Below are 23,195 nucleotides of genomic sequence, written 5' to 3'. Positions count from 1 at the left end.
ATACTCCTCATTCTACAGCAAGGAAGCTCTGGCTCCCAGAGGTGACTTGCCCTAGGCCACGTAGATTAAAAATATACCGATAATATATGATGCTGGCCAGCCACAGTGGCTCACACCTGTAATCCCAGCACTTTGGGAGGCTGAGGCAGGCAGGTCACCTGAGGTCAGGAGTTTGAGACCAGCCTGGGCAACATGACGAAACCCTGTCTCTACTAAAAATACAAAAACCAGCCGGGTGTCGTGGCGCACGCCTGTAATCCCAGCTATTTTGGAGGCTGAGGCACGAGAATCGCTTGAACCTGGGAAGAGGAGGTTGCAGTGAGCCGAGATCACGCCACTGCACTCCAGCCTGGGTGACAGAGTGAGACCCTGTCTCTCTCTCTGTCTATATATGTATATATATACATATACTGATGCCAAGGCCCCACCCCAGGGATTCTGGATTAACTTTGGGGGGTGAAGTCTGGGCTTTGGTGTTCTAAAAACTCCCTAGGTGATTCTAACAGGTGGCCAGGATTGAGCAGCACCGAGTTGAACATAGGTTATTTCTTTTTGATTGGCTTTATTTTCATTTTTTTTTTTTTTTGAGACGGAGTCTCACTCTGTCATCCAGGCTGGAATGCAGTGGCACAGTCTCAGCTCACTGTGACCTCCACCTCCTGGGTTCAAGTGATTCTCCTGCCTTAACCTCCTGAGTAGCTGGGATTACAGGTGCCTGCCACCAGGCCCGGCTTCTTTTTGTATTTTTAGTAGAGATGGTGTTTTGCCATGTTGGCCAGGCTGGTCTTGAACTCCTGACCTCAGGTGATCCACCCATCTCAACCTCCCAAATTGCTGGGATTACAGGTGTGAGCCACTGTGCCTGGCCTTGGACACAGGCTCTTTCTAAGAAAGGCCAGCCCCACCTCTTCCTGCAAGTGCCACGGTGACAGAGGGAGGGCTGGGGTGGGCGGCCAACGCAGGGCCCAGCCTCCTCCCACAGGACGGAAGCAGACCAGCCATGGAGAGTCAGCTTCTGTCTCCAGCACTGTGGAGATGGTGACTGGTGGACTTAGGGTGGTCTGGGAAGGCCTAAAACATCAGTCTGCCCCCCGAGGAGCTAACAGTCTGCTATCGAGTTAATATTTTGTGTCCATCACCAATTCATATATTGAACCAAATGCCCAATGTGAGGCTGTTAAGAGGTGGGGGCCGTGGGAGGAGATCAGGTCTTGAGGATGGAGTGTTTACAGGGATTAACGCCCTATAAAAGAGGCCAGGCCAGGAGCAGTGGCTCACACCTGTAATCTCAACACTTTGGGAGGCCGAGGCGGGCGGATCACTTGAGGTCAGGAGTTTGAGAGCAGCCTGGGCAACATGGCGAAACCCCATCACTACAAAAAATACCGAAATTAGCTAGGTGTGGTGGTGCATGCCCATAATCCCAGCTATTCAGGAGGCTGAGGCACAAGAATCACTTGAACCCAGGAACCCAGGAAGCAGAGGTTGCAGTGAGCCAAGATTGCATCTCTGTACTCTAGCCTGGGCAACAGAGCGAGACTCTGTCTCAAAAAAAAAAAAAAAAAAAAAAAAAAGTGGCCACAGAGAGCTCTCTTTATTTTATTTATTTATTTTTAGACGGAGTTTTGCTCTTGTCGCCTAGGCTGGAGTGAAATGGGGCAATCTTGGCTCACTGAAACCTCTGCCTCCCAGGTTTAAGCAATTCTCCTGCCTCAGCTTCCTAAGTAGCTGAGACTGCAGGCACACCCACCACTCCCGGCTAATTTTTGTATTTTTAGTAGAGATGGGGTTTCATCATGTTGGCCTGGCTGGTCTCGAACTCCTGACCTCAGGTGATCCGCCCGCCTCAGCCTTCCAAAGTGTTGGAATTATAGACGTGAGCCACCATGCTCGGCTGAGAGCTCTCTTATCCCTTCTGCCACACCCAGTGTGCCACACCCAGTGGGGACACAGTGAGAAGAGACGTGTCTGTGAGGAAGGAGCCCTTGATAGACACCAAATCTGCCAGAACCTTCATCTTGGACTTCCCAGCTTCCAGGACTGTGAATAATAAATTTCTATTCTTTATCCATCATCTAGTCTTTGGTATTTTTGTTATAACAGCCCCAGTGCACTAAGACACATAGAATGGGGAAGACCATCCTGGGCCCGTGCCCTGAGACCAAGCCTAGCTGGTGGGGCTGGAGTAGGGTGACCAGCTGCTCTGGTTTGCACTAAAACTAGGGAAGGCCAGGGCAAGACTGGCCAGGATGGGCCACTCGCTGGGAGCGACAGGAGAGGAGGCAGCTGCCTGGCATGAGGTGAGGCTGGAGGAGGGCAGGGGCCAGGCCACACAGGCCTCATAGGATTTTATTCTGCGTACAGTGCTCTGGGAGAAACACCTCCTCTGTGTCTCTTCCAGAGAGTCCTAGGGACTGTTGCAACGGGGGTCCGTGGAGCACTTGGGTCTGCAAGGAAAGACCCTGTCTATTAGAGTTTCCAGGCCAAATTGAGGGTTGGGCTGCTATTTCTCACAGCCCGATAACGAGATGCAGATGAACTGGGGAGGAAGGGAATTTTTATTTCTGTAACCAGTTATGGGGAAGAAGGCCTAGGAAATATCACCAGACCAACTCAAAATTAGGGTTTCAGAGTTTATATACCTTCTAAGCTATATGTTTAAGTGTACATTCATCTAAAGACATAAGTGATTAACTTCTTTTATTTATTTATTTATTTTTCGAGACAGAGTCTTGCTCTGTTACCCAGGCTGGAGTGCAGTGGCGCGATCTCAGCTCACTGCAACCTCCGCCTCCCAGGTTCAAGTGATTCTCCTGCCTCAGCCTCCCGAGTAGCTGGGATTACAGGCGTATGCCACCACACCAGCTAATTTTTGTATTCTTAGTAGAGATGGAGTTTTACCATGTTGGCCAGGCTGGTTTCGAACTCTTGACCTCGTGATCCACCCACCTCGGCCTCCCAAAGTGCTGGGATTACAGGCGTGAGCCACCGCACCCAGCCCAACTTTTAATCTAGAACTAAGATCTGAGTCCTGAAGACATTCCTCTGAAGCCTCAGTAAATTTACTTAATCTAAATGGGTCCAGGTGCTGGGGCGATTACCCTTATTTTGTCTTCTGCTAAATTATGGAGGTTTGGGGAGTTCCTTCAGATCCCCAGTAAACTTGTTTGTGGAGGTCTGGGGAGTTTCTTCAGGCCTCCAGTACAACTTGTTTAATCTTAAAATGGGTCCTGTTAATTCCTTTGTTATCTTGTCACGCTTCAAGGCCCAGGAAAGGCCTGGGCAAAACTCTTGGTGGGCTCGTTACATTCCAGCCTTTGTATAGGGCACTGGCTCTATCAGCTTTTAATGTTTAACTTCACCTCTCAGTCAATGCTGAAACAGGTGTTACAGAGGCCTGCGTTAGTGAGACCTGGCCTGCCACATTAGTGCAAGGTCTGTCACCTGATTCGGAGACCAGCGCCTGAGCTGCCCTTCTTCACCGAGCGCATTAGCCCTTCTGCCTTCATTATTTAGGGCCACAACTTACCTTTTACTCAACAAAGCCAGAATGGGGCTGCTACCATAAAAACCCCTGGAATGGGGCCCAGGCGGCTGGCAGGGCCTCCTCCGAGAAACATACGCCTCGGTGTGGGGATCATAACTATCATTTACATTAATTAGGCAGCCGGATAATAGGGTGTTCAATAGTTATTGCATTCTGTAAATTCTGCAGCAAGCACCGCCAGGAGCCAGGAGCTGGCAGGGGTTCATGCCATGCAAAAAATAGTCCTGTTCTCACCCTGGCAGGCGACGGGGCTTTAAATTTATGGTGAAAGGAAGCCTTCCTCAAGTTCCGGAAGAACAGCTGATTTGGAGAGAGGGGCCTTGCCATGTGACTCACCCACTGGCCGTGTGATCCTGGGAGAATTCATCTCAGTGTCCTCAGCCAGCCACCAGTGCTGACTACCTGGGGGTATTCTGGGGTCCTACTGAGAATGCAGCCATGGGGGGGACAGGTGGGTTTTTTTGGGCTTTTTTTTTTTTTTTTTTTTTAGAGACAGGGTCTTTCTCTGTCACCCAGGCTGGAGTGCAGTGGTGCAATCACAGCTCACTACAGCCTCAACCTCCCAGGCTTAAGTGATCCTCCTGCCTCAGCCTTCCAAAGTGCTGGGATTATAGGCACGAGGCACCACACCCGGCCCAAGGGGACAGCTTGGGAGAATGCCAGGCCCCTATGTTTGGAAGATGATACTGTATTCTGTCAGAACCCTCCAAGTTTTTGGGTGATACCACACACACCAACTTTATTTGCTGTGCTTTATTCCTGCTGCTCATTTTACACATGAGGACGCTAAGGCACGGGCGGAGGCTCACCCTTGACTGAACTCACAAAGCTAAGCCAGGCAAGGCTGCAGCCTTCCCAACACCTGGAGGTATGCCCACACGGCTCCCCACCCCTGCGACCCAGCTCTGCCATCTTCCTCCTCATTTCTGTCTGCCCAAGGGTGTCTCCCCACCCGCCTGCTCCCCTTTTCCCTGAGAAGACCTCAGCTGCAGCCCCTGCCTCCTTGGCCACACTGGCCTTGTCCACAGCCCCTTGTTCAGCAGCTTGGATGGCTGGACCCATCTCCACTCGCCTAGTGGGGCTGCCACCCTTCAGGGCACTGGGCTGTGAGTAGACACCCAGACAGAGGCTGGAGGGGCTGTGTCCCTGAGGCCCTATTCGTGGGTGCTGTGTGCACCTCTCAAACCTGTTTCCGTGCATCCCCAAAGCCGACACCCTGGTTAAGCCGCAGACGTCTAGCACCAGCCACAACCTCTTAGCTGGTCTTCCGGCCCTTGGCCTCTCCAGTTCACTGCCAGTCTTCCTCACTTCCTGCTGCCCTGCCTGGTGCCTGAAGCCTCCAGCTGCCTCTCAGCGCCATGCCCCTGCAGGCCCCACTCCCTACCCCAGCTCCCCTGCAGGAGGCCTCAGCCTGCCTGACTCCAGCTTAGCTCTCTGGCTTGTCTTAAGGTCAGGTCCTGAGGGAGGCCAGCCTACTTCCAGATCTGCCAGGGGCCTCTGACACAGGCCCTGTTCCCCTCCCACCGCACCCTGTGGCCCCAGGGTCCTGTTATCACCACTCACTCTCTCACTACTCAATTGGAGACCTCACAGGGCGGGACCAGGAGGGCTGTGGCAACCACGCCCTAGTGACAGGGCTGCAGAGTACTTGGTCCCTGGAGTTCTGGGGTAGAGGAAGAGCCCGTATTTTGAAAGGTGGAGGGAGCTGTTAAAATTGTGAATTTGGTGACATACTGCATTTCTTAGGAATGTGGGTTTCCTTGCTTTAAATCTGTGATTTTCAAGCAAGAGCCACTTAGGGTAACCTGGGCATTACCATTTTTATTTTTTTTGAGACAGAGTCTCGATCTGTCCCCCATGCTGGAATACAATGGTGCTATCTCAGCTCACTGCAACTTCTGCCTCTTGGGTTCAAGTGATTCTCCTGCCTCAGCCTCCTGAGTAGCTGTGATTACAGGCGCCTGCCACCACGCCCAGCTTGTTTTTGTATTTTTAGTAGAGACCGGGTTTCACCATGTTGGCCAGGCTAGCCTTGAACCCCTAACCTCAAGTGATCCGCCTGCCTCGGCCTCCCAAAGTGCTGAGATTACAGACATGAGCCATCATGCCTGGCTTGGCATTACCATTAAGAAACGAGACCGCTGGAGAGATGCTCAAATGATTTCAGATATTTATTAAGCACCCACATAATAGTCCAAATGGTTCTTCTACAAACATTTTAAACTGAAGTATAACATATGCCCTGAGAAAATACACATCCTCCGTTTGCAGTCTCCCCTGCCTTAGCCAGCAAGCGCTCTGTCTCCAGCTCCCAGGCCACGGAGCCCCATCTTCCATGGGGCTAGGTAGCCCCCTAAAGATGACTTAACACAGCCTGTTCTGCACACAGAGCAGCTGGCTTGCGTTTAGGGCAGTGATGGGATGCTGGTACACGTGTAACAAGCCCTTGTTTGTAGCATATTGTAAATTGCTGTGTAAACGTTCCCACCGTGAGGGTTGCAGGGTGCCGGCATGAATGTGCCGTCTGCAGGAGGTGCACACATCAGCTCTCATGAGCCAGCGCAAGACCCTCTAGCACAGCACCTGTTTGGGGCCTGTGTTTTTTATAAAAAGCATTATAATCGCACAGTTTTTTGGGAGAGCAGGGCAACTGAGGATGCTTTCCATCTCACATTCTCTGCAAGGCGAGCCTCCACTGGCAGCACTCTACAGGAGGACGGAGCCACTGGCAGCACTCTCTACAGCATCCTTTCTCTCTCCTCCCCTCCCTCCCTCTCTTTTGGTAGAGGATACAGTTTAATTTGTGTAGATTAAATGTGCCTGCAATAAACACCACACTCCCTTTCTTCACGTTCTCTGTGGTTGGAACCGAAGGTCTCGGGGAACTTGGGCCTTGAACTTGGGTTTCCTGACTCGGGTTTCCTGCTGCACTCAGCCTCTCCAGGCCCGGCTACGCAGCGCCAGCCATAGGTGCTCCCGCCACTGGGGCTTCATGGGGGAAACTGAAAGGGGCAGAGAAGCCCGGGCCACATGCGCTGCACGTCGCAGCTGTTGATGGAGCATAACCTCCTCGGTCTGCATAGCTGGGGTGCCAGGGCCCAGTGGCACAGGGCTGCCTTCTCAACCGGGGCTCCTGCTGCCAGGGGTGCCCACCGACATGGAAGGTGGGTGGCACGTTGGACTCAGGATGTGCTGCTGCCCTGCCCCGGGCAAGCCACACGGGCTCATCTGGCCCAGACGGGGGTCACTGACCAGCATCACTTGCAGTTGCTGTGTGCCAACCCTTATTCAACATTATTAGAGGCACATCCTGGGCTCATTTTTTCTTTTTGGGTCAGAAAACAAATATTTACTGAGCACTTATTATATGCAAGGCAGTGTTCTCCCCTGCAGGGGGCTTACAATGGTTATGGCGGCGAACACCATGGGCAGTGTCCCGGTGTCCGAGCAGCTCACATTCCAGTGGAAGAAAACGATATGAAACAGGCAGATATGGTTGCACTGGGGACTGAGAGGTGGTACAGAAAACATAAGACTGCTGGATGCAGTGGCTCGCGCTTGTAATTCCAGCGCTTCGGGAGGCTGAGGCAGGAGAGGATTGTTTAAGGCCAGGGGTTTGAGACCAGCCTGGGCAACATAGCAAGACCCCCAGCTCTTCAAAAAAACAAGCAAACAAAAATTAGCCAGGCATGGTGGCATGCGCCTGTGGTCCCATCTACTTGAGGGGCTGAGGTGCGAGGATCGCTTAAGCCAGGGAGGTTGAGGCTGAAGTGAGCTATGATCACACCACTGCACTCCAGCCTGGGTGACGGAGTGAGACCCTGTCTCAAAACAAGGAAAAGAAAATATCAGAGTAATGTGATAGAGTGACTGGTTGGGGTGGGGGCTGCAGAGCTAGGGTGATGGGGCCTTCCCTGTGTGCAGAGCTGAACGCAGGGAGGCTGCCTGCAGATTGAGGGGTCAGGAGAAAGCCCGAGAGGAAGGAATGGCAGGCACAGATGTGCACGGGAACAATCGCATGCTTGAGGGTGTAGAGAGGCACAGGGTGCAGCGGGGAGGTGGACCACGATAGCAGGGGTGGGCTGGGGTCTGATCTGGAAGGGCCTTGATGATGCCGGTCAGGGGCTGGTTCTCCTCGTGCGTGCAGCAGGAAGTCGCTTGTGGGTTTTCAGCGGGAGAGGCACCCCCTGAGTCATGTTTCACAAAGGTCACCCGGGCTACAGTGGGGCCAGGCGTGGATGCGGGGATGCCAGCGGGGGGCTGTGGCTGTGGCTGGGTGCTGGCAGGTGGGTGGAAAGGGGCTGGAGCAGCAGGTGGTGGGAGAGTTGCAAGGAGGGCCACCAGGTCATGAGGAAAGGTTGGCGGGGGCGTGAAAGCAAGGGAGGAATCAGGATGGCTCCTTGGTTTCCCACCTGAGCATCCCAGATGCAAGGGGCCTCCGCAGAGGCGAGGGTGGAGGGAAGGGAAGAGAAGGGAAGTCCATCATGCTCTGTGCAGCCCACCGTGCTGGGCTGCCTGCCAGACCTCCAGGTGGAGCCTGGTGGGCAGCTTTCTCATTTCCTCAACAGTCACAGAACACTGAATACAGTCAGATACGCTCTGGATGAGTGAGGGTATGGCAGTGAGGAAAACGGAGTACTGTCCTTAGGAACTTCTGTTCTAGCTGGCAGGAGGCAGACGGTAAACCAAGTTACACATGTGGGTCTGGTGGATCTGAAGTGGTGGACGAGACAGCTATGGAGGGAATGGGGAAAGAAGTCCAAAGGCAGAGCTCAGGGCATTCTAACACTGAGAAGTTCTGCAGAGGAGCTCCCAAAGGACACTGAGAGGGAGTAGCCAGGCAGGCAGGAGGAAGTCAGGAGTGTGGGGATAAGAGGTGTTTCAGGAGGAAGGAAGGGGTGACCTGTTAAATGCCAATGAGAGGCCAGGCAAGGCAGAGGCGGAGAACTGACCACTGGCTCTGGAGAGACACAGTCACTTGAGTAAGAGTGGCTTCGTGGGGTGGTGGAGGCAAAAGAATGGAATGTTTTCCATTTCATCCTGCTCCCCGGCCTGTCCCAGCCAATCCTTCCCTATCCCAGTCTGTTGCATCTCACCCAGTCCGTGCATCTATCCGGCGTTGCGTGAGTCTCTGGGTGAAGTCTTATATCCTCCTCCATCTCCCTCCTAAGCCAGTCCCTCCTCCAGGAGCTCTGATGGATAGGCCACTTTTTCTTTTTCTTTCTTTCTTTCTTGTTTTTTTTTTAGAGATAGGGTCTCATCTGTCACCCCAGGCTGGAGTGCAGTGGCACAATCATGGCTTACTGCAACCTCAACCTCTTGGGCTCAAGTGATCTTCCCACCTCAGCCTCCTGAGTAGCTGGGATTATAGGCATATGCCACCATGCGTAGCTCAATTTTTAAATGTTTTTTGTAGACATGGGGTCTTGCTATGTTGCCCAGGCTGGTCTCAAACTCCCAGGCTCAAGCAATCCTCTTGCCTCAGCCTCCCAAAGTGCTGGGATTATAGGCGTGAGCCACCACACCTGGCCCAGCAAACGTTTTCTGTAAAAGGCATAGGTAAGGGCAGATCTTTGCTCCTGAGACCTGCCTCCTATGGCTGGAGGTTATCTTTTATGGGCAAAGTGGACCAAGACACAGAATAGCTGAATCCCACTTGGGGCCTGTCCATTTCAGATGCCCTCTAGGACAGCAGCGCCCGCCCTCCTGTGAACACAGCCTATCTCTGCGCCTGTCTAGTTAGCAAGGCTTGTCCTTCACAGCTCAGGAAAAATTACCAAGAATGTTATTGACTCTAATTTTAATTTGTCTAGCACTCTTGTTAATGATGTCTATTTAAGACATCCATTAAAGGCCCACGAGGTTAATTAAATGGACAATTCCAATACAGTTCTATTAGAACCCCTTCTATTAAATTAATATTATAGACATTTAACAGATGTCTTAATTAGACATTATAGCTAAGAAATGCAAACTAAGTTAAAGCTAAAGCCATTGTCCAGAAAGCAAGTTTTTTAACAGAATTTACGGCTTTGTGGAGGGATGTTCCTGTTTACTCTTTGGAACCTGGGAGATCAGTCATTTGATGATCTTTCCCAGCCTCCAGAAAACGTCGGCCTGAGAGTCCCAAGTCTGAAATCACAGTCTAGACCTCAGAGCTGGAAGAGACTTTAGACACCATCTGGAGCCCAGCGTCCTCAAACATCAGCGATCAACTGGGGTCTTAGGTAAACACACAGCTATCTGGGTCCCGCCTCCAGAGGCTGATTCAGTAGGTCTGAGGTGCAGCCCAGGATCTGGCTGCTCTGAATGTGCACCCACTAACTCTGGTGTGGGAAGTTCCAGGATGCCATTCCAGGAACGCTGGGTCTAGTCTAATGGCCCCACTTGACAGATGGCGTCACCAAGGTCCCCAAGACTTCAGAATTGCGTGAATGGATCAGCAGAACTCCACCTCCTACCCCATGGATTAGGGCTTTTCCAGCATCTCTGCCATCTCTCCACTCCTGGCAGCCATATACCCCTTCCAGCCTCTCCTCCTGCCTGCCTGAGCCCAGGAGGCAGACACTCGCAGGCTTCCCCTGCCTTCCTGGGTCCTTCACGATGCTTCTGCGGGCTCCCACCCTGAGCCTTGGTGTGAATACACTCTTCACACCCACAGCTGCCTAGAGCCGGAGCCCCTGCTCCAGGGAGACTTCTCTGCCCATCCTGCCCACTTGTGCACGCATTTCCTCCCCCATCCAGACTGTGCCTGGCCCCAGCGGGAGGAGGAGTTTGGCTGTTTGCAAAAGTGAAGGGGAACTGGGCAGCTCAGGGCCCCCGGGTACTGGAGGGAGCAGCCCTGGACCCAAGTTCCTGTATGAGCATGTCACAGAATCCAGTGGTGATGGCAGCTCAGGGGCCAGCAGTGGGGCTGGCTGGACTGGCTAGTGGTCCAAGCAGCCCATATGGGGGGACGAGAAGGCCAGGCCAGTGTCTGAGGGTGGGAGCCAGGTGGCTGTTGGAGCCTTTCTGGGAGGCACAACCAGTCTGTCCTGGCTGGGAAGGCTTCGGGGTGGCTGTGGACTGACTTGTCTCCAAATTCATATGATAAAGCCCTTGCCCCCATTGTGACTGTCTGGAGAGAGACTTTCAGAAGGTCATAAGAATAGGGCCTGATCCAATAGGACCGGCGTCCTTCTACAAGGAAAAGACCCCAGGGATTACTCTCCTTGCACACAGGGAGGAAAGGCCGTGTGAGGACAAGAAGGGAGAGGCTTCTCCAGAAACCAGCCCCGCCAGCACCTTGATCTTTGGCTTCCAGCCTCAAGAGCTGTGAGAAAATGCTGCAGCCCCAGTGTGTGGCATTTTGTTATGAAGATTAGAGCAGACGGATACATCAGCCATGGCCCACGCTGTCCTTTCTCCTCCAAGAACCTCATCCTTCCCCCCGAGGCCCTGGCCTATCCTCTGCAGACCGTGTGTGGCAGCTGGGCACTGGGAAGATGTAAAGGGACCCTGGGCCCCACACTTTGAACAGTGGGTCGCTGGGCTGATATCTCCCAGTCCTGCAGCCTCTGGGTCCTGTCCTGAGTTGCTAACCACTCTCTCTCCTCTTTGGCACTTTCTCTGGTGCACGGAGGCTTACACAAGGCAAATGTGGCTCTGTCTCCCATGGGACCACATGGCTAAGGCCTCAGCTCTGCCAGGGTCCTGCTCCTTGGACAGTGGACATGGGAGAGATCGGGCCAAAAAGCACCACATTACCCTCCATGACAAGCTGTGCCGCAGCCTGTGGACACGTGGCAGCCCTGGCCCCTGCCCCTGGGCCTCAGGTCATGCTTTCTGCAGCTGTTCCTCATCAGGAACCACGTCCTGCCCAGCTGGGCCCTCCCCTTTCCCTCCTCTACCTGGGAGATGACATGACCCCTGGGTGGGCCATGGGGGCAACAGCGTATCCTAGAAACAGGTAGGCATGGCGGCAGCTTCGTGGCCGGCGAGCACCCTCACCATGTCTTCTTGGGGGAGAGGGAGAGGTATCTACAAATTAAACCGCCACTCAGACAGAAACTTGAGTCTGCGCCAAATGAAAAACAGCTTTCACATGGCAAGTGGTACCAACAACTTTTCTGGAAAGCAACTGTGTATTTACACAACAGTGGACGCCTTTTACATTGCAGAGGGGTGGGTAAGAGCGGGATGGCTAGGAAGCTACAGCACCTATTCGGTTACGAACACAGCACTTTCAGATGGCTGGGGGAATAGATGCCACTTCCCACTCAAGACAGGGATTTGCTCAGCGGGAAAGCAGGTAATAAAGGCAGCACATCCTGCGCTTTGAACTGTATCCGTCTCATCCTGCAGCCACCCTGTAGCTCAAAGCACAGTTCTGGAGCCTGACTATTAGGTCCAAATCTCAATTCTACCCTTGAGTCAGGGAGGCCTTAGGCAAGGGGTCCCTCGAAGTCTGTCTTCTGTGGCAGACGAGGATGGCCACACCACAAGGCAGTCGCTGGGCCGGGCCCCGTGTCCGAGGTGGCAGTGCGCTTGGGCTCCATGTGCCTAGCCCGTGCGTGTGTGCATCACTGGCAGCGGTGACTGCATGCTGCTTGGGGGAGAGCACTTGAGCTGCCTCAGAACACCCTGGTGAGCAGAGGACACTTGCACAGATGGAAGCAGGACCGAGGCACCGGGTTGGTCCCTGTGAGACTCTGGGTGCACTAATGAGCCTTGGGGAGGGGCGGTGGCACAGACCTGGGCCTTTCTACTCTCCTGGCACACAGCAGTCAGCGTTCCCACTTCCCTTCTCCACCACGGTGTTTCTCTCTGGTGTGGTTTGGGTGGAAGTTACCAGAAACGCAAAGCCCCGGCACTACTGCTTCTCCTGGTGTAGAACAGATTTGTGGCCTGCCTTTTGCCAGGAGGGCTCCTGGCCTTGCCTTGCTGATCGGCAGAGACTTGCTCCTCAAAGGGAATGGGTAGTTGGTCCTTCTGAGCCATGTTTCCAACCCATCTGGTAGGCTGGTCCCCTGCCCCGCTCTCACTGCAGCCCTGGGCCCGCTTTTCCTCTGGCCCTGCATGGAAGGGCCTGATCCACTGGCTTTACAGACACATCGTCACAGAGGGCCAGGGTCAGACTGAAAAGCCAAGTCTTTCAGCAGCAAAAGTGGCAAAGATATCAAAGGGTGTCAAAGCTGCTGGCTTGGCTTTTGCAGCAGGTCTCACCTTGGGAGGTGATGCCGGGTACCTCCTTTCAGTCCTCCCTGGCTCAGCCTGGCAGCTCAGGAGTGGGCATGCTGCGGCAGGTCCCATCTCACTACACAGGAGCAACCATGCATGGGCACAGCTGCAAGCAGTGCTCTGCTCCTGGGGTCCACCCCAGCTACGATTCCTGAACTGAATAAGCCCTAAGTCACTTAGCAACTCACCCTTCAATCCTCTTCAACCTTCCTGAAATAGCAAAGTAAACCTTAGGTGGGTCAGAGTTCCACCCAAAGGTGCGCCTCTGTAGACACCTGCCATCCAATGGACCTTTGGGGACCCCCCCTTCCCTTTCAACCTGGCTGGACTGCAGCAATACCTCCTTTATTTGATCCCTGTTTATGTCCACATGTGTACTGTATTATCACAGATGCAACTGATTTATCATAGAGCACTCAGAAAACATGGAAAAGTATTTTTAAAAATCGAATAATCCTATTCAAGTCAACCGGTGTTAAACCCGGTGTGCTTCCTGCCAGTCTGTTCCTCTCCATGGGAGTCACACAAAATGAAGCTCTCCTAGAAAGAGAAATTCCTCTGTCCTCTGACTTCTTTACTTAGTACACTGTGACCTTCCCATGTTGTTCAACATCCTCAACTTGGAACGTCACTGGCTGGAGGTGGTCTATAAATGGAATTGGCTTAACCATCTCTTCACTGAAAGGTGGACATTTAGGGAGTGTCCAGTTTCCAGCTGTCATAAACAACTGCCTTAGATGGCAAAGAATTCACAGGTCAATCGTTCCCTTCGCTTTGAACTTCTTCGCAGACCGTTCACTTGACCGAAGCTGGAATTTGCTCCCATAAATGTAGGAAATAAAGCCATCGATTTCCACAGTGAACACGCAGTTTAGCTTGGGGATAACTGAAAAAAAAAAAAAAAAAGGCAGGAGAAAAAAAGATGAGGAAAAATATTTATTTACTTATTAATATTTTACTTTTAGGTAGAATATTATTCAGAACACATTGAATGAAAAAAATAAGCTAATAGGAAACAGGAAACCCACAAGGGGAGGGGCATTAGGCTTGCATGTGGTTATTCTGCCACAAGTCAATCTAGTCACATGCTAAATGTAACTTGGCACCTAATCTTCAGGGTCAAAGGCTATACACCAAACTCCCAGAACCAGAAAGTCCCAGAACATCTGCCAGAAACTGGTTTTCCCACATTAACTTTCAGATGGGCTCCTGGCCTTATGCCCTGTGGGGAAACTCTTACACTACTTTCCGAGGTTTACAATATGAGGTAGAGGGATATGTAGGAAAATAAAGGAAGCAACAAGAAAAACCAAGCTCAAAAATTAAAGGAAGAAGGCTGGGCGCAGTGGCTCACGCCTATAATCCCAGCACTTTAGGAGGCTGAGGCAGGTGGATCACCTGAGTTCAGAAGTTTGAGACCAGCCTGTCCAACATGGTGAAACCCCGCCTCTACTAGAAATACAAAAATTAGCCGGGCGTGGTGGTGCGTGCCTGTAATCCCAGCTACTAGGGAGGCTGAGGCAGGAGAATCCCTTGAATCCGGGAGTGGAGGCTGCAGTGAGTCAAGATTGTGCCACTGCACTCCAGCTTGGGTGAAAGAGCGAGACAGTCTCCAAAACAAAAACAAAAACAAAAAATTAAAGGAACAAAACCCTCTAACTATGGTTTGATATCTCTGGATTTGTGGGCAAGGCGGGGTATAGAAATCCTGGCAGACCCAAAGTATCTGCTAGAGCAATGCTGGCCACCGATGGAACCCAAGTGTTATTGCCAAGGACACAGCTCAGAACTCCAGCGACAGGCGCCGCTCCTGTTTTTACCCTGCTGCCTGTTTGGCTACATTCCTCTGGGAGCAGCACGCTTGGGGTAGGTGGAGGCCCTCTCCTGGGGCCCAAACAGACCCAGGTCCCCTGAGGCACGGCCAAGCAGGTCTTCCTTCCCCTTGGCCATTTCTGGCCGGGGTTGCTGGCTGCACTGACACACACCTCTTGGGGGAGCCACGGGCACAAGGGATGGTCTCTGCAGGCTTTAATGCAGGTTCAGCAAGTATCTGCAATCTGCGCTGACTTGAGGGGTCAAACCAAACTCTTGGAGCCTCCAGGAAAAGGCTAACGCAGTAGCTGGGAGCCACAGCCCACAAGCAATGCCCTCAGAAACACCTACATACCTTTCAGGCGGTCTTCTTTGGTGATAATTTTGAAAATGTGCTTTGTTTCCTGTAGAAGGATTCCTGTAATACCCACATAAGAGGGGCATTTGGATTTTGTCACTGCAAAAAAAAGAATAGTTCCAGGCTCAGGCCTCTGTGGTGCTGGGGGAACCACAGACAAGCAGGCCTCAGGGGTTGGGGGTGCTGGTCCCACCCTCTGAGCTAGCAGACGAAAGAAGAGAGCACCCAGGGGGTGGGGGCTCAACAGCTGGGCATTGACGTAACCGACGAAAACCCAGGCTTCCCCGGGGCTTTGTAGCCTCTGGACTGTTCCCATGAGGTGTCCTTCGGAGGGTCTGTGGCCACAGGGGTCTTGGGCAGGATTCTGGAATCAAAGGTCACATACGTGCCCGGCACCATCGGGGCCCACGGGCTGGCTGCTCTGATGGAGCCAGGTCTCCCTTGCAGGATCTGCACAAACACCACCATGCACTGCCCAAGATGCTGGCTGGAACATGAGTCTGGCTGCAGAGCTGCCCAGCAGCCAGCACTGCGAGATGAGCCATCATCACAAGCAGCAGCCCCTCCCTCGTCCTGACCCGAGCCTCAGCGTAGCTGACAGAGTCACCAAGCAGCTGCGGAATGCCTGCACCATCCTCGGGAGATGCCAGGGATACAGCACGGAAAGAGGCAGTCCTGGACCTTACTCTCACGGAGCCTAGGTTCTAGCAAGGCAGGGTGATGCATGGTGAACCACACCATTCTACTTTCTGACAGCAATGAGTGCTACGAAGAGTAAGGACAGGGCAATGTGTGGAGGGTCACGGTTTGCAATGGTAGACCCTCAGGGGAGTGGCATTGGAGCAGGGCTGAACAATGAGAAGCCGGTCCGTGCACACACAGGAGAACTCCCGGGTAGAGGTAAGGAGCAGAGGCGAAGCCCTGAGGCAGGGCAGGAGGAAGGCAGTGTGGGAGGCCTACTGCCCCAGGGAGCGGGGAGGCCTTTGACCACAGCAAGGAGGCAGGTTTACTCCCATACGATGGGATGCTGTCAGACTTGAAGCAGGGAAGGAACGCGCTCTGATTTCTATATAACTGGCACTCTGGCTGCCTGGTGCGGTGAGGAGCTGTGTCTGAGGTAATCTGGGGAATGACAGTGGCTGAATTTAGGTAGTAGGATGTTCCAAAGGATTAGAGGAGATTAGGAAAGAAGAAACATAGACACTGTTTAGGTTTTTGGCCTGAACAACCAGTGTAAATAACTGAGTAATTAACTGAAATGGAAAAGACCAGGAGGGGTTGCTGTGAGGAGAATCGAGGGCAGCTTTGGCTGTGTAAAGTCTGAGATGCCCCCTGAACATCCAGGTGGCTGTGTCAAGTGGGCAGCTGGATGCCTGAGCCTGGAGTTCAGGGGACAGGCCTATGCTGGAGATGTCACCTTGGGGGCTGTCAGGTGTAGCTGACAATTGAAACCACAGCATTGGACGAAAGGGATTCTGTGTTCAAGATTCCAGGCCGTGGGTGAGTGCTCACAGCCACTGTGCCCTTTAGGGTACCAACAGGGGTCCCTGTGTGGAGAAGGTACACAGAGACCACTTAGGGTGTGTCCAGCAAATGGCTGGACTGGCTAAGACAGCCAGTGAGAAGCATCTCCCACCCTTAGCGCGGGGATGATGGTGACCGGGGGCCATCTCAGGGAATCCACGCGGTAAGGAGTGTGTCCAACAGAACACACGCCCCGGGTCTCCACAGAGTGACAGTGTGAACCTGTGGATGGCCACGTGCTACATGCTCTTAGGTAAGTTACCTGAAATAATAGCCCCGTGAAGATCTGCCTTTAACAGCTTGGCCTGAATCATCTGTGGCTGCCTGCAAGGTAAACAGAAGCCCTGGGTGTACATCATGATAAAAAGTTCCAAAAGAAGCAACTAAGTCTTTAACCATCTGCAGCCAGGCAATACCAACGCTGCTTCCTGAAGCTGCATTTACAATGATCAGAGACTTGAGATCCACCCCAAAGAGTGAAGCTTCAGGAATGCAACTTACGTGTCTGGCTTGAGCCCATTGCACAGGTCCCTGATGTACTGTTTCCAGAGTTCATGGAGAGGGAGGAAAAGGCTGTATCTGCAGCAAACAGGGAAAAAGTTAGACAACATGAGCTTGGGATGACAATGTCCAATAGCACAGAGCTTGACTTGATGCCAACAACTGCAACCTGGGATCATTAGGAACTACGTGCAAATCCTACGATGAGCAATTGAGCTGGTAACTGAGACCAAGAACCTTCACCTCTCTAACCTCAGTTTCCTCATTGGTAGGACCACACCAGCCCAGGGCGGTGTCCACCTGGGCTTCTTTTCATGAGAGAGAAATAAACGTGAGTCTTGTTGAAGCTACTGTTATTTTGAGGTTTTCTGTTACGTGAAATTGAACCTAGTAAGCCCCCAATAAAGCAGGGGTTGCTGGTTGTCACACAGGTCCTCATGTGAGGCAGCAGGCTGGTCTGGAAGGTGGGCAAGCAAGTGGTGGGGAGAAGAAGGGGGGAGCAGGGGCAAGGACCCCAACAGCTTTCCTCTGGGCCATTATCTCCAGTCTTGATACCTTGTGGGGAATCCGTTACCACGAAGACTTAGGTTAGAGAAATGAGGACCTTAAGCTCAAACCCAACCTGGGCTCCACCCGGGAGGCAAACCCTGGGAGGCAGCAGCCCCTTCTCCACCTGAGAACCAGCTGATCTCCTGAGTGGGGCCAGGAACAGCTTGGCATACTTTAAGCGTCTTCTGGAGTGTGGGAAGCTATTTGGCCGTTGATCTCCAAGCAAAAGCCTACAGACAGCCCCAAGACACCCACACTCCAACCTGTCACCAAGGAGGGATGGAGGGTCGGCTGGAGGAAGACATCCTCCCACAGGACAGGACAGTGATGCATTCCTTTTGGAAACTTCTGAAACGTGTGGGCAACATCTTGCTTTGGCAATGAAACCCGAGTGGGTGACTGTCTGGCTCTATTAAAAGCTATAAAGTGATACACACTAAAAACATATCAGTTCCTCTGTCTAACAAAGCCGAAGGACAAACAGCCTGTTGCCACAGGCAACAGATGTACTTGCACGGGTGTTACTCGTGAAGGTGAGGAGAGAGGCCAGACAATGAGTCCTGTCTCACCCGCCTGGCTGAACACAGCCCAGATTGGTAAAGGAAGGCAGCCCTCTTGTGGCAGACAACAGAGAGGCGCCCTTAGCTTAGGTGGAGCCCGGCTGCCTCCCCAGACACTCAGCCAAGTTCGCACACCAAGAAGGGTAAGCACCGCGGGCAGAAAGACGTGGGGAGCTCGGGTTACCTCTGCTGCTCTGGTTTAATGTCAAAGAGTCGCAGCTCCCTCCTTTGCCTGGCAGAGAGGCCTTTGGCTTTCTTCTTCTTCTCCTTGCGCTTGTGGCGGGTGAAGTACTCCAGGACCACCGCCTTGCGCTGCAGCTGGTCCTCGCGGGCCTGTGGGCTCATGCGGGGCGTGCTGCGCTTCAGGAAGACCCTCACGAAGGCCTCGGCCCGCTGTGCTCCTGAAGGCTGCAGGCGGACAAGGGGGTGCGGCGCTCACTGCTCCGGTCTGGGCAGCCCAGGATCCCAGGCATCCCGCCCGCCATTCCCGGCAGCTACTGTAAGAGCAAATGGGGCCCATCCCTTTACCCACTGAGGCTCACAACCTGCTCATCTGCCATGTGTCTGCTACCCACAGCTGCCGAGGTGTAAGTCACACTCACACACCAATTCATGACCGTTTGTCCCACACAACAGCATGTCAAATGCTCACTTCCTGCTCTGGCCCTGCTTTTCTGAGGTTATTCTGATGAAGACCAAAACCTTTCTATCTTGAAGAAGACTTCTCTCATCCTTGGCAGAAGAGAAAGCTTGAGAAATGTATAACAAAGATATTCAACCAGGCATGACCAGATGAAAGTGAGCTCAGAGTAGCACTAAGCTATGGAGGAAGTGATCCTAACACTACTAGGGCTCCAGGGTCGGCCAAGCCTCAGGGCGCAGGGACCCTGACACTGTGCCCTTAGGACAATACTCCTTAACTGGGTTTCCAGCTCTGTGGACACGGTGTGGCCACTCTCCAAGAGGTCTGCTCCCACCATCACTTGGAGGCAGTACCATCACTTGGAGGAAAGTACGGTCAAGAGCATCTCAGGCCCCAGGCTCTCTCTCTCCGAAGGGCGTCACTGAGAGCAGGGCGTCAACTTACCATGAATGAGCACAGGCTCTTAGAGGGGACTTCTGGGAAAAATGACTGTCATAATTGTGTGCAGTTCTCAAACAAACAAACAAACAAACAAAAAACCCTCCAAGCTCACTACCTCTCAAGTTGGAGTTCCAATAATGGATTCCCTCATTTGGTGGCAATGCCACTGCCCTCGCACCTGCCACAGCCTTGGGCAGTTCTCTCTCCTGAGGGCCTGTCTCCTGGCTGGGCTGTTTCCTGAGCTCTTTTTGCACTAGCCAGGTGCTAAAGGCTAAGACTGAGGCTGACAGACTGATGCTGATCTGTCATTAGTAACGCAGCTCTCCCTCTGTGGGAGAGCAATGGGGATGGGAAGATAGGGTACACATAGCCTTCGAGGGAGCTCACAGTATGATGGTGGGAACTCTGCTTCAGCTTTGCACCTGTAGATGCTAACTAAAAATTAATTCACTCTTGTCATTGTGACTATAATAGGACAATGATCTGATTCTCTTAAATACCTGAGTGGCTCGTCTTTCATGGAGAAGCAAAATAAAGGTATACTGGTCTTTCAAAATCTTGCTTTCAAGGTAATGCTCTCATTATGAGCCACAAGAGGAACTTTTGCGAAACTGACAAAGCAGGCCGAGGCATCCAGATATAATCTGTAAATTTCACTTATGATATGTGATTGCACACCTTCTGCAGAAGTGCAGAGGGCACAGTGACAAGGTTGAATGATGCTGCCCACCACATGGGCACAGCCTGGTGTCCCCAACACAGTGGGAGATGATAAAAGGTTAAGAAAAGACTCATTTTACAAAACTTGACTTTGGCACAACAGAAAAGGAGGCTGGCATGTGGGAACAGGTCATGAGAACTACAGACTTTGATCCAGCCTTAGATGTCTGCCAGAAAAATGAGGAGTATGATGTGGGAAAGGACATTTCAATCAGTGCTGGGGGCTCAGAAGCTACGAGCCATCTTTGCCATCACCTCTGTTGCTCCTGGACCTCCTGCCAAGAACTGACCTGGACATCGGAGTCGTTCGCCTCTTTCTGAGACAATGCATGGTAGATCACACCTGGGGGATTAAAAAAAAAGAAATGATCAATTCTTATTGGGTATGGCTGTAAGACCCAAGACTTTTCTAACTATGAAAATAACTACGGCACTAGGCGCGGTGGCTCACACCTGTAGTCCTAGCACTTTGGGAGGCCAAGGTGGGCGGATCACCCAAGGTCAGGAGTTCGAGACCAGCCTGGCCAACATGATGAAACCCTGTCTCTACTAAAAATACAAAAATTAGCCGGGGATGGTGGCTTGCACTTGTATTCCCAGCTACATGGGAGATTGAGGCAGGAGAATCACTGGAACCTGGGAGGCAGAGGCTGCAATGCGCCAAGATCGTGCCATTGCACTCCAGCCTGGGTGACAGAGTGAGACTCTGTCTCAAAAAAAAAAAAAAAAAAAAAAGAAAAGAACAGAACTACACTTATAGCAGAACAACTGCTTATTCAGAGATAGGAGAAGATGAGGTTGGTATGAAGAGCAAAGCTTTCTTGGATGCCTCTTATCCCACACTCTGGCCACATCTATGCTAGAAGTTCCAAGCATGTGGTTTAAAAAGAATGCTTCTCAAAATTTAACGTGTGTAAAAATCTCTGAGATCTTATTAAAATGCAGATTATTGGTCTCCTACCCTAGATTCTGAGTGTTTAACATATTCCCAGATACTACTGCAGGTCAGTGGTTCACATTTTGAGTTGCACTGGTTTAAAATACCCCAAGTTAGAAGCTTGAGCACTTGCTAACAAGGTAACTCATTGAAAGTTATATGATATAGCTGTCTAGGATGTAGATGGTTAGAAATAGGTTTTGTTAACTGTAAGATGTTTAAAAAGATTCTTCACATTTTAATATGAAATTATAATGTATCATATAATCAATGGTGTCCTGAACTGATAAAATACAACAGTTCTTCCTTTAAACTCAAAATATACATTGGTCAATAAAGTTTCAACCTCTAAAATAAATTCCACACTTCTGTTTCTTAATTTTTTGAAAGAAGAAAACCATGGCACTGGGGACACAGTACAGGTGTGAATGGAATAAGAATGGGACTACTAAGGCCTGGTTTATGAGCTAAATAGCTAGAAAATGTAATTTACACTATACTCTGTAAATTTAATTCCAGCTTTCTTGTACTTCCCTGAGAATGTTTGATGCAAGGTGGTTACAAGTTTTTTTTTGTTGTTGTTGTTTGTTTTTTTGATACTGGGTTTTGCTCTGTTGCCCAGGCTGGAGTGCAGTGGCACAATCATAGCCCACTGCAACTTCAACCTCCTGGTTTCAAGTGATCCTCCCACCTCAGTCTCCTGAGTAGCTGGGACTACAGGTGTGTGCCACCACACCTGGCTAATTCTTTTTTTTTTTTTTTTTCTAGTTTTTGTAGAGACAGGGTCTCGCTATGTTGTTGCCCAAGCTGGTCTTCAACTCTTGGCCTCAAGTGATCCCCCTGCCTCAGCCTCCCAAAGTGCTGGGACCATAGGCGTGTCCCACCACACCCAGCCAGGTATGTTTGTTTGATCAAGCAAACCAATGTAGTTGCAAGTTTTATATATAGCATCTAGTTCTCCCTCAAATGGAAGATGGGGATTATAAACTGTAGAGAGCAACTTGCGGGGCCTGATAACTTTGCTTCATCTGTTACAGGTGCTTAGTAACAGACTTGGAAGTCTTTCTGCAACAATACACATCTAACAATTACTGAACACTCATTACTTGCCAGAAACCTCATTACAAGGTACACATATTTTTTTCTCATTACACTTATGTGCATGAGCAAACTGAAGTTCAGACATGCTGAGACAATCTACTTGATCATATAGGTAGAAAGTGGCAGAGGTGAAAAATAAAAATTCTGATTGAAGGCCCAGTCTTAACGGTGTCTACACGCCCCTCCTTGGCACACGTCTTCCACCCCTAAGGACCAAAGCTTTGGGTTAGTGATATCATTCCCCAGCAGCTCTCGGCGCTTTGCATCAGGTAAGAGTGTGAAACCAGCTCGCAGAAAGGAGCAGGGTCTTGACCGCGGTAACCCCGGGAGGTAGTGGCCAAGTTGGGCCAAGGCCTGGAACCCTCCTCTAGCATCGCACACCACTGAGCAGCCTCCGGGAGAACCTGCCTCCAGCCCTGACATCCCTCCCTAGCTCAGAGGTCGAGCCAGGCTAACCCGCGCTCCAGCCCTCAGTTTTTCTTAGGTAGGGTGGGCCCATTCCTGTAGCGGTTCTGTTAGGACTCCGCAGCAACAGGTAGCCCAGACCCATTTCACCCACCAGTACCAAGACCCCGACCCTTAACGTCCCCAACCCTCTCCAGCTTCGTGGCCCCGCTTACTCTTCATTCTCGGACCGCTTCCGGCGCTCGCTGATGACGCACTGGCAGCTGCTGTTGCAGACTCTCGGAGCTCGGAGATGACGCTATGCTGACATCACGGACGCTCGCCCACCTCGGGGGCGCATGCGCCTGGAAAAGGATTCGGCTACTGAGAGCGTCGTTGGGGGTGTTACTGAGCAGTGGGGAGGAGTGGGCTCGCTTCCTGGGGCCTTTTCCGCCTGCATCTTTTGGGGGACAGGCAGTAGGGTTGGCGTAAAGGCATGTGGAATGCTTGCTAAGGCCTGGAGTGGAGCGAGGCGAGGCGACTTAGAGAGGACTCGAAGGAGGTTGGGGATCTGGGAGGGCGGAAATGGGACGGGGACGGTGGGATGAGGTCTTTGTCGTCCCTAATCAGCGCCCTTACGGATGAGCCGAGGCAGCTTCCGCTGTGAGCACGGGCACCAAAGCTGGGACAGCAGGCTTAGGTTCTAGTTCCGTGTCTGCTGCTAACTAGCTGTTTAACCTCGCTTAGGGCACTTCCCATCTCTAAACCTCACTTGCAGTCTGTGCTGTGAGTGGGGTCGGCCTCACAGGTAGTGATGCGCCGCCTGGGTCCCTTTGATAGTTTCAGAAAGCTTTCTTGAGACTCAGAATATTAGTTTTTATCAATAAAAAAAATCATAG

General features: G+C 51.8%; 1 protein-coding gene across 1 annotated transcript; it reads right to left on the bottom strand.

Moving 5' to 3' along the window:
• Positions 1 to 11,656: 11,656 nt before the first annotated feature.
• Positions 11,657 to 22,561, bottom strand: POP4 (POP4 homolog, ribonuclease P/MRP subunit). The gene is given in 7 exon segments (NM_001132911.1): positions 11,657 to 13,652; positions 14,934 to 15,035; positions 16,723 to 16,784; positions 16,962 to 17,039; positions 18,255 to 18,478; positions 20,165 to 20,217; positions 22,533 to 22,561. Coding segments are annotated over 7 exon segments (663 nt in total). The 5' UTR covers positions 22,540 to 22,561; the 3' UTR covers positions 11,657 to 13,515.
• Positions 22,562 to 23,195: the final 634 nt, after the last annotated feature.

This window comes from Pongo abelii, chromosome 20, assembly GCF_028885655.2.
Source record: "Pongo abelii isolate AG06213 chromosome 20, NHGRI_mPonAbe1-v2.0_pri, whole genome shotgun sequence".
NCBI lineage: Eukaryota > Metazoa > Chordata > Mammalia > Primates > Hominidae > Pongo > Pongo abelii.
Note: the sequence above shows the minus strand (reverse complement) of the source record. Positions and strands in the feature narration are given on the sequence as shown.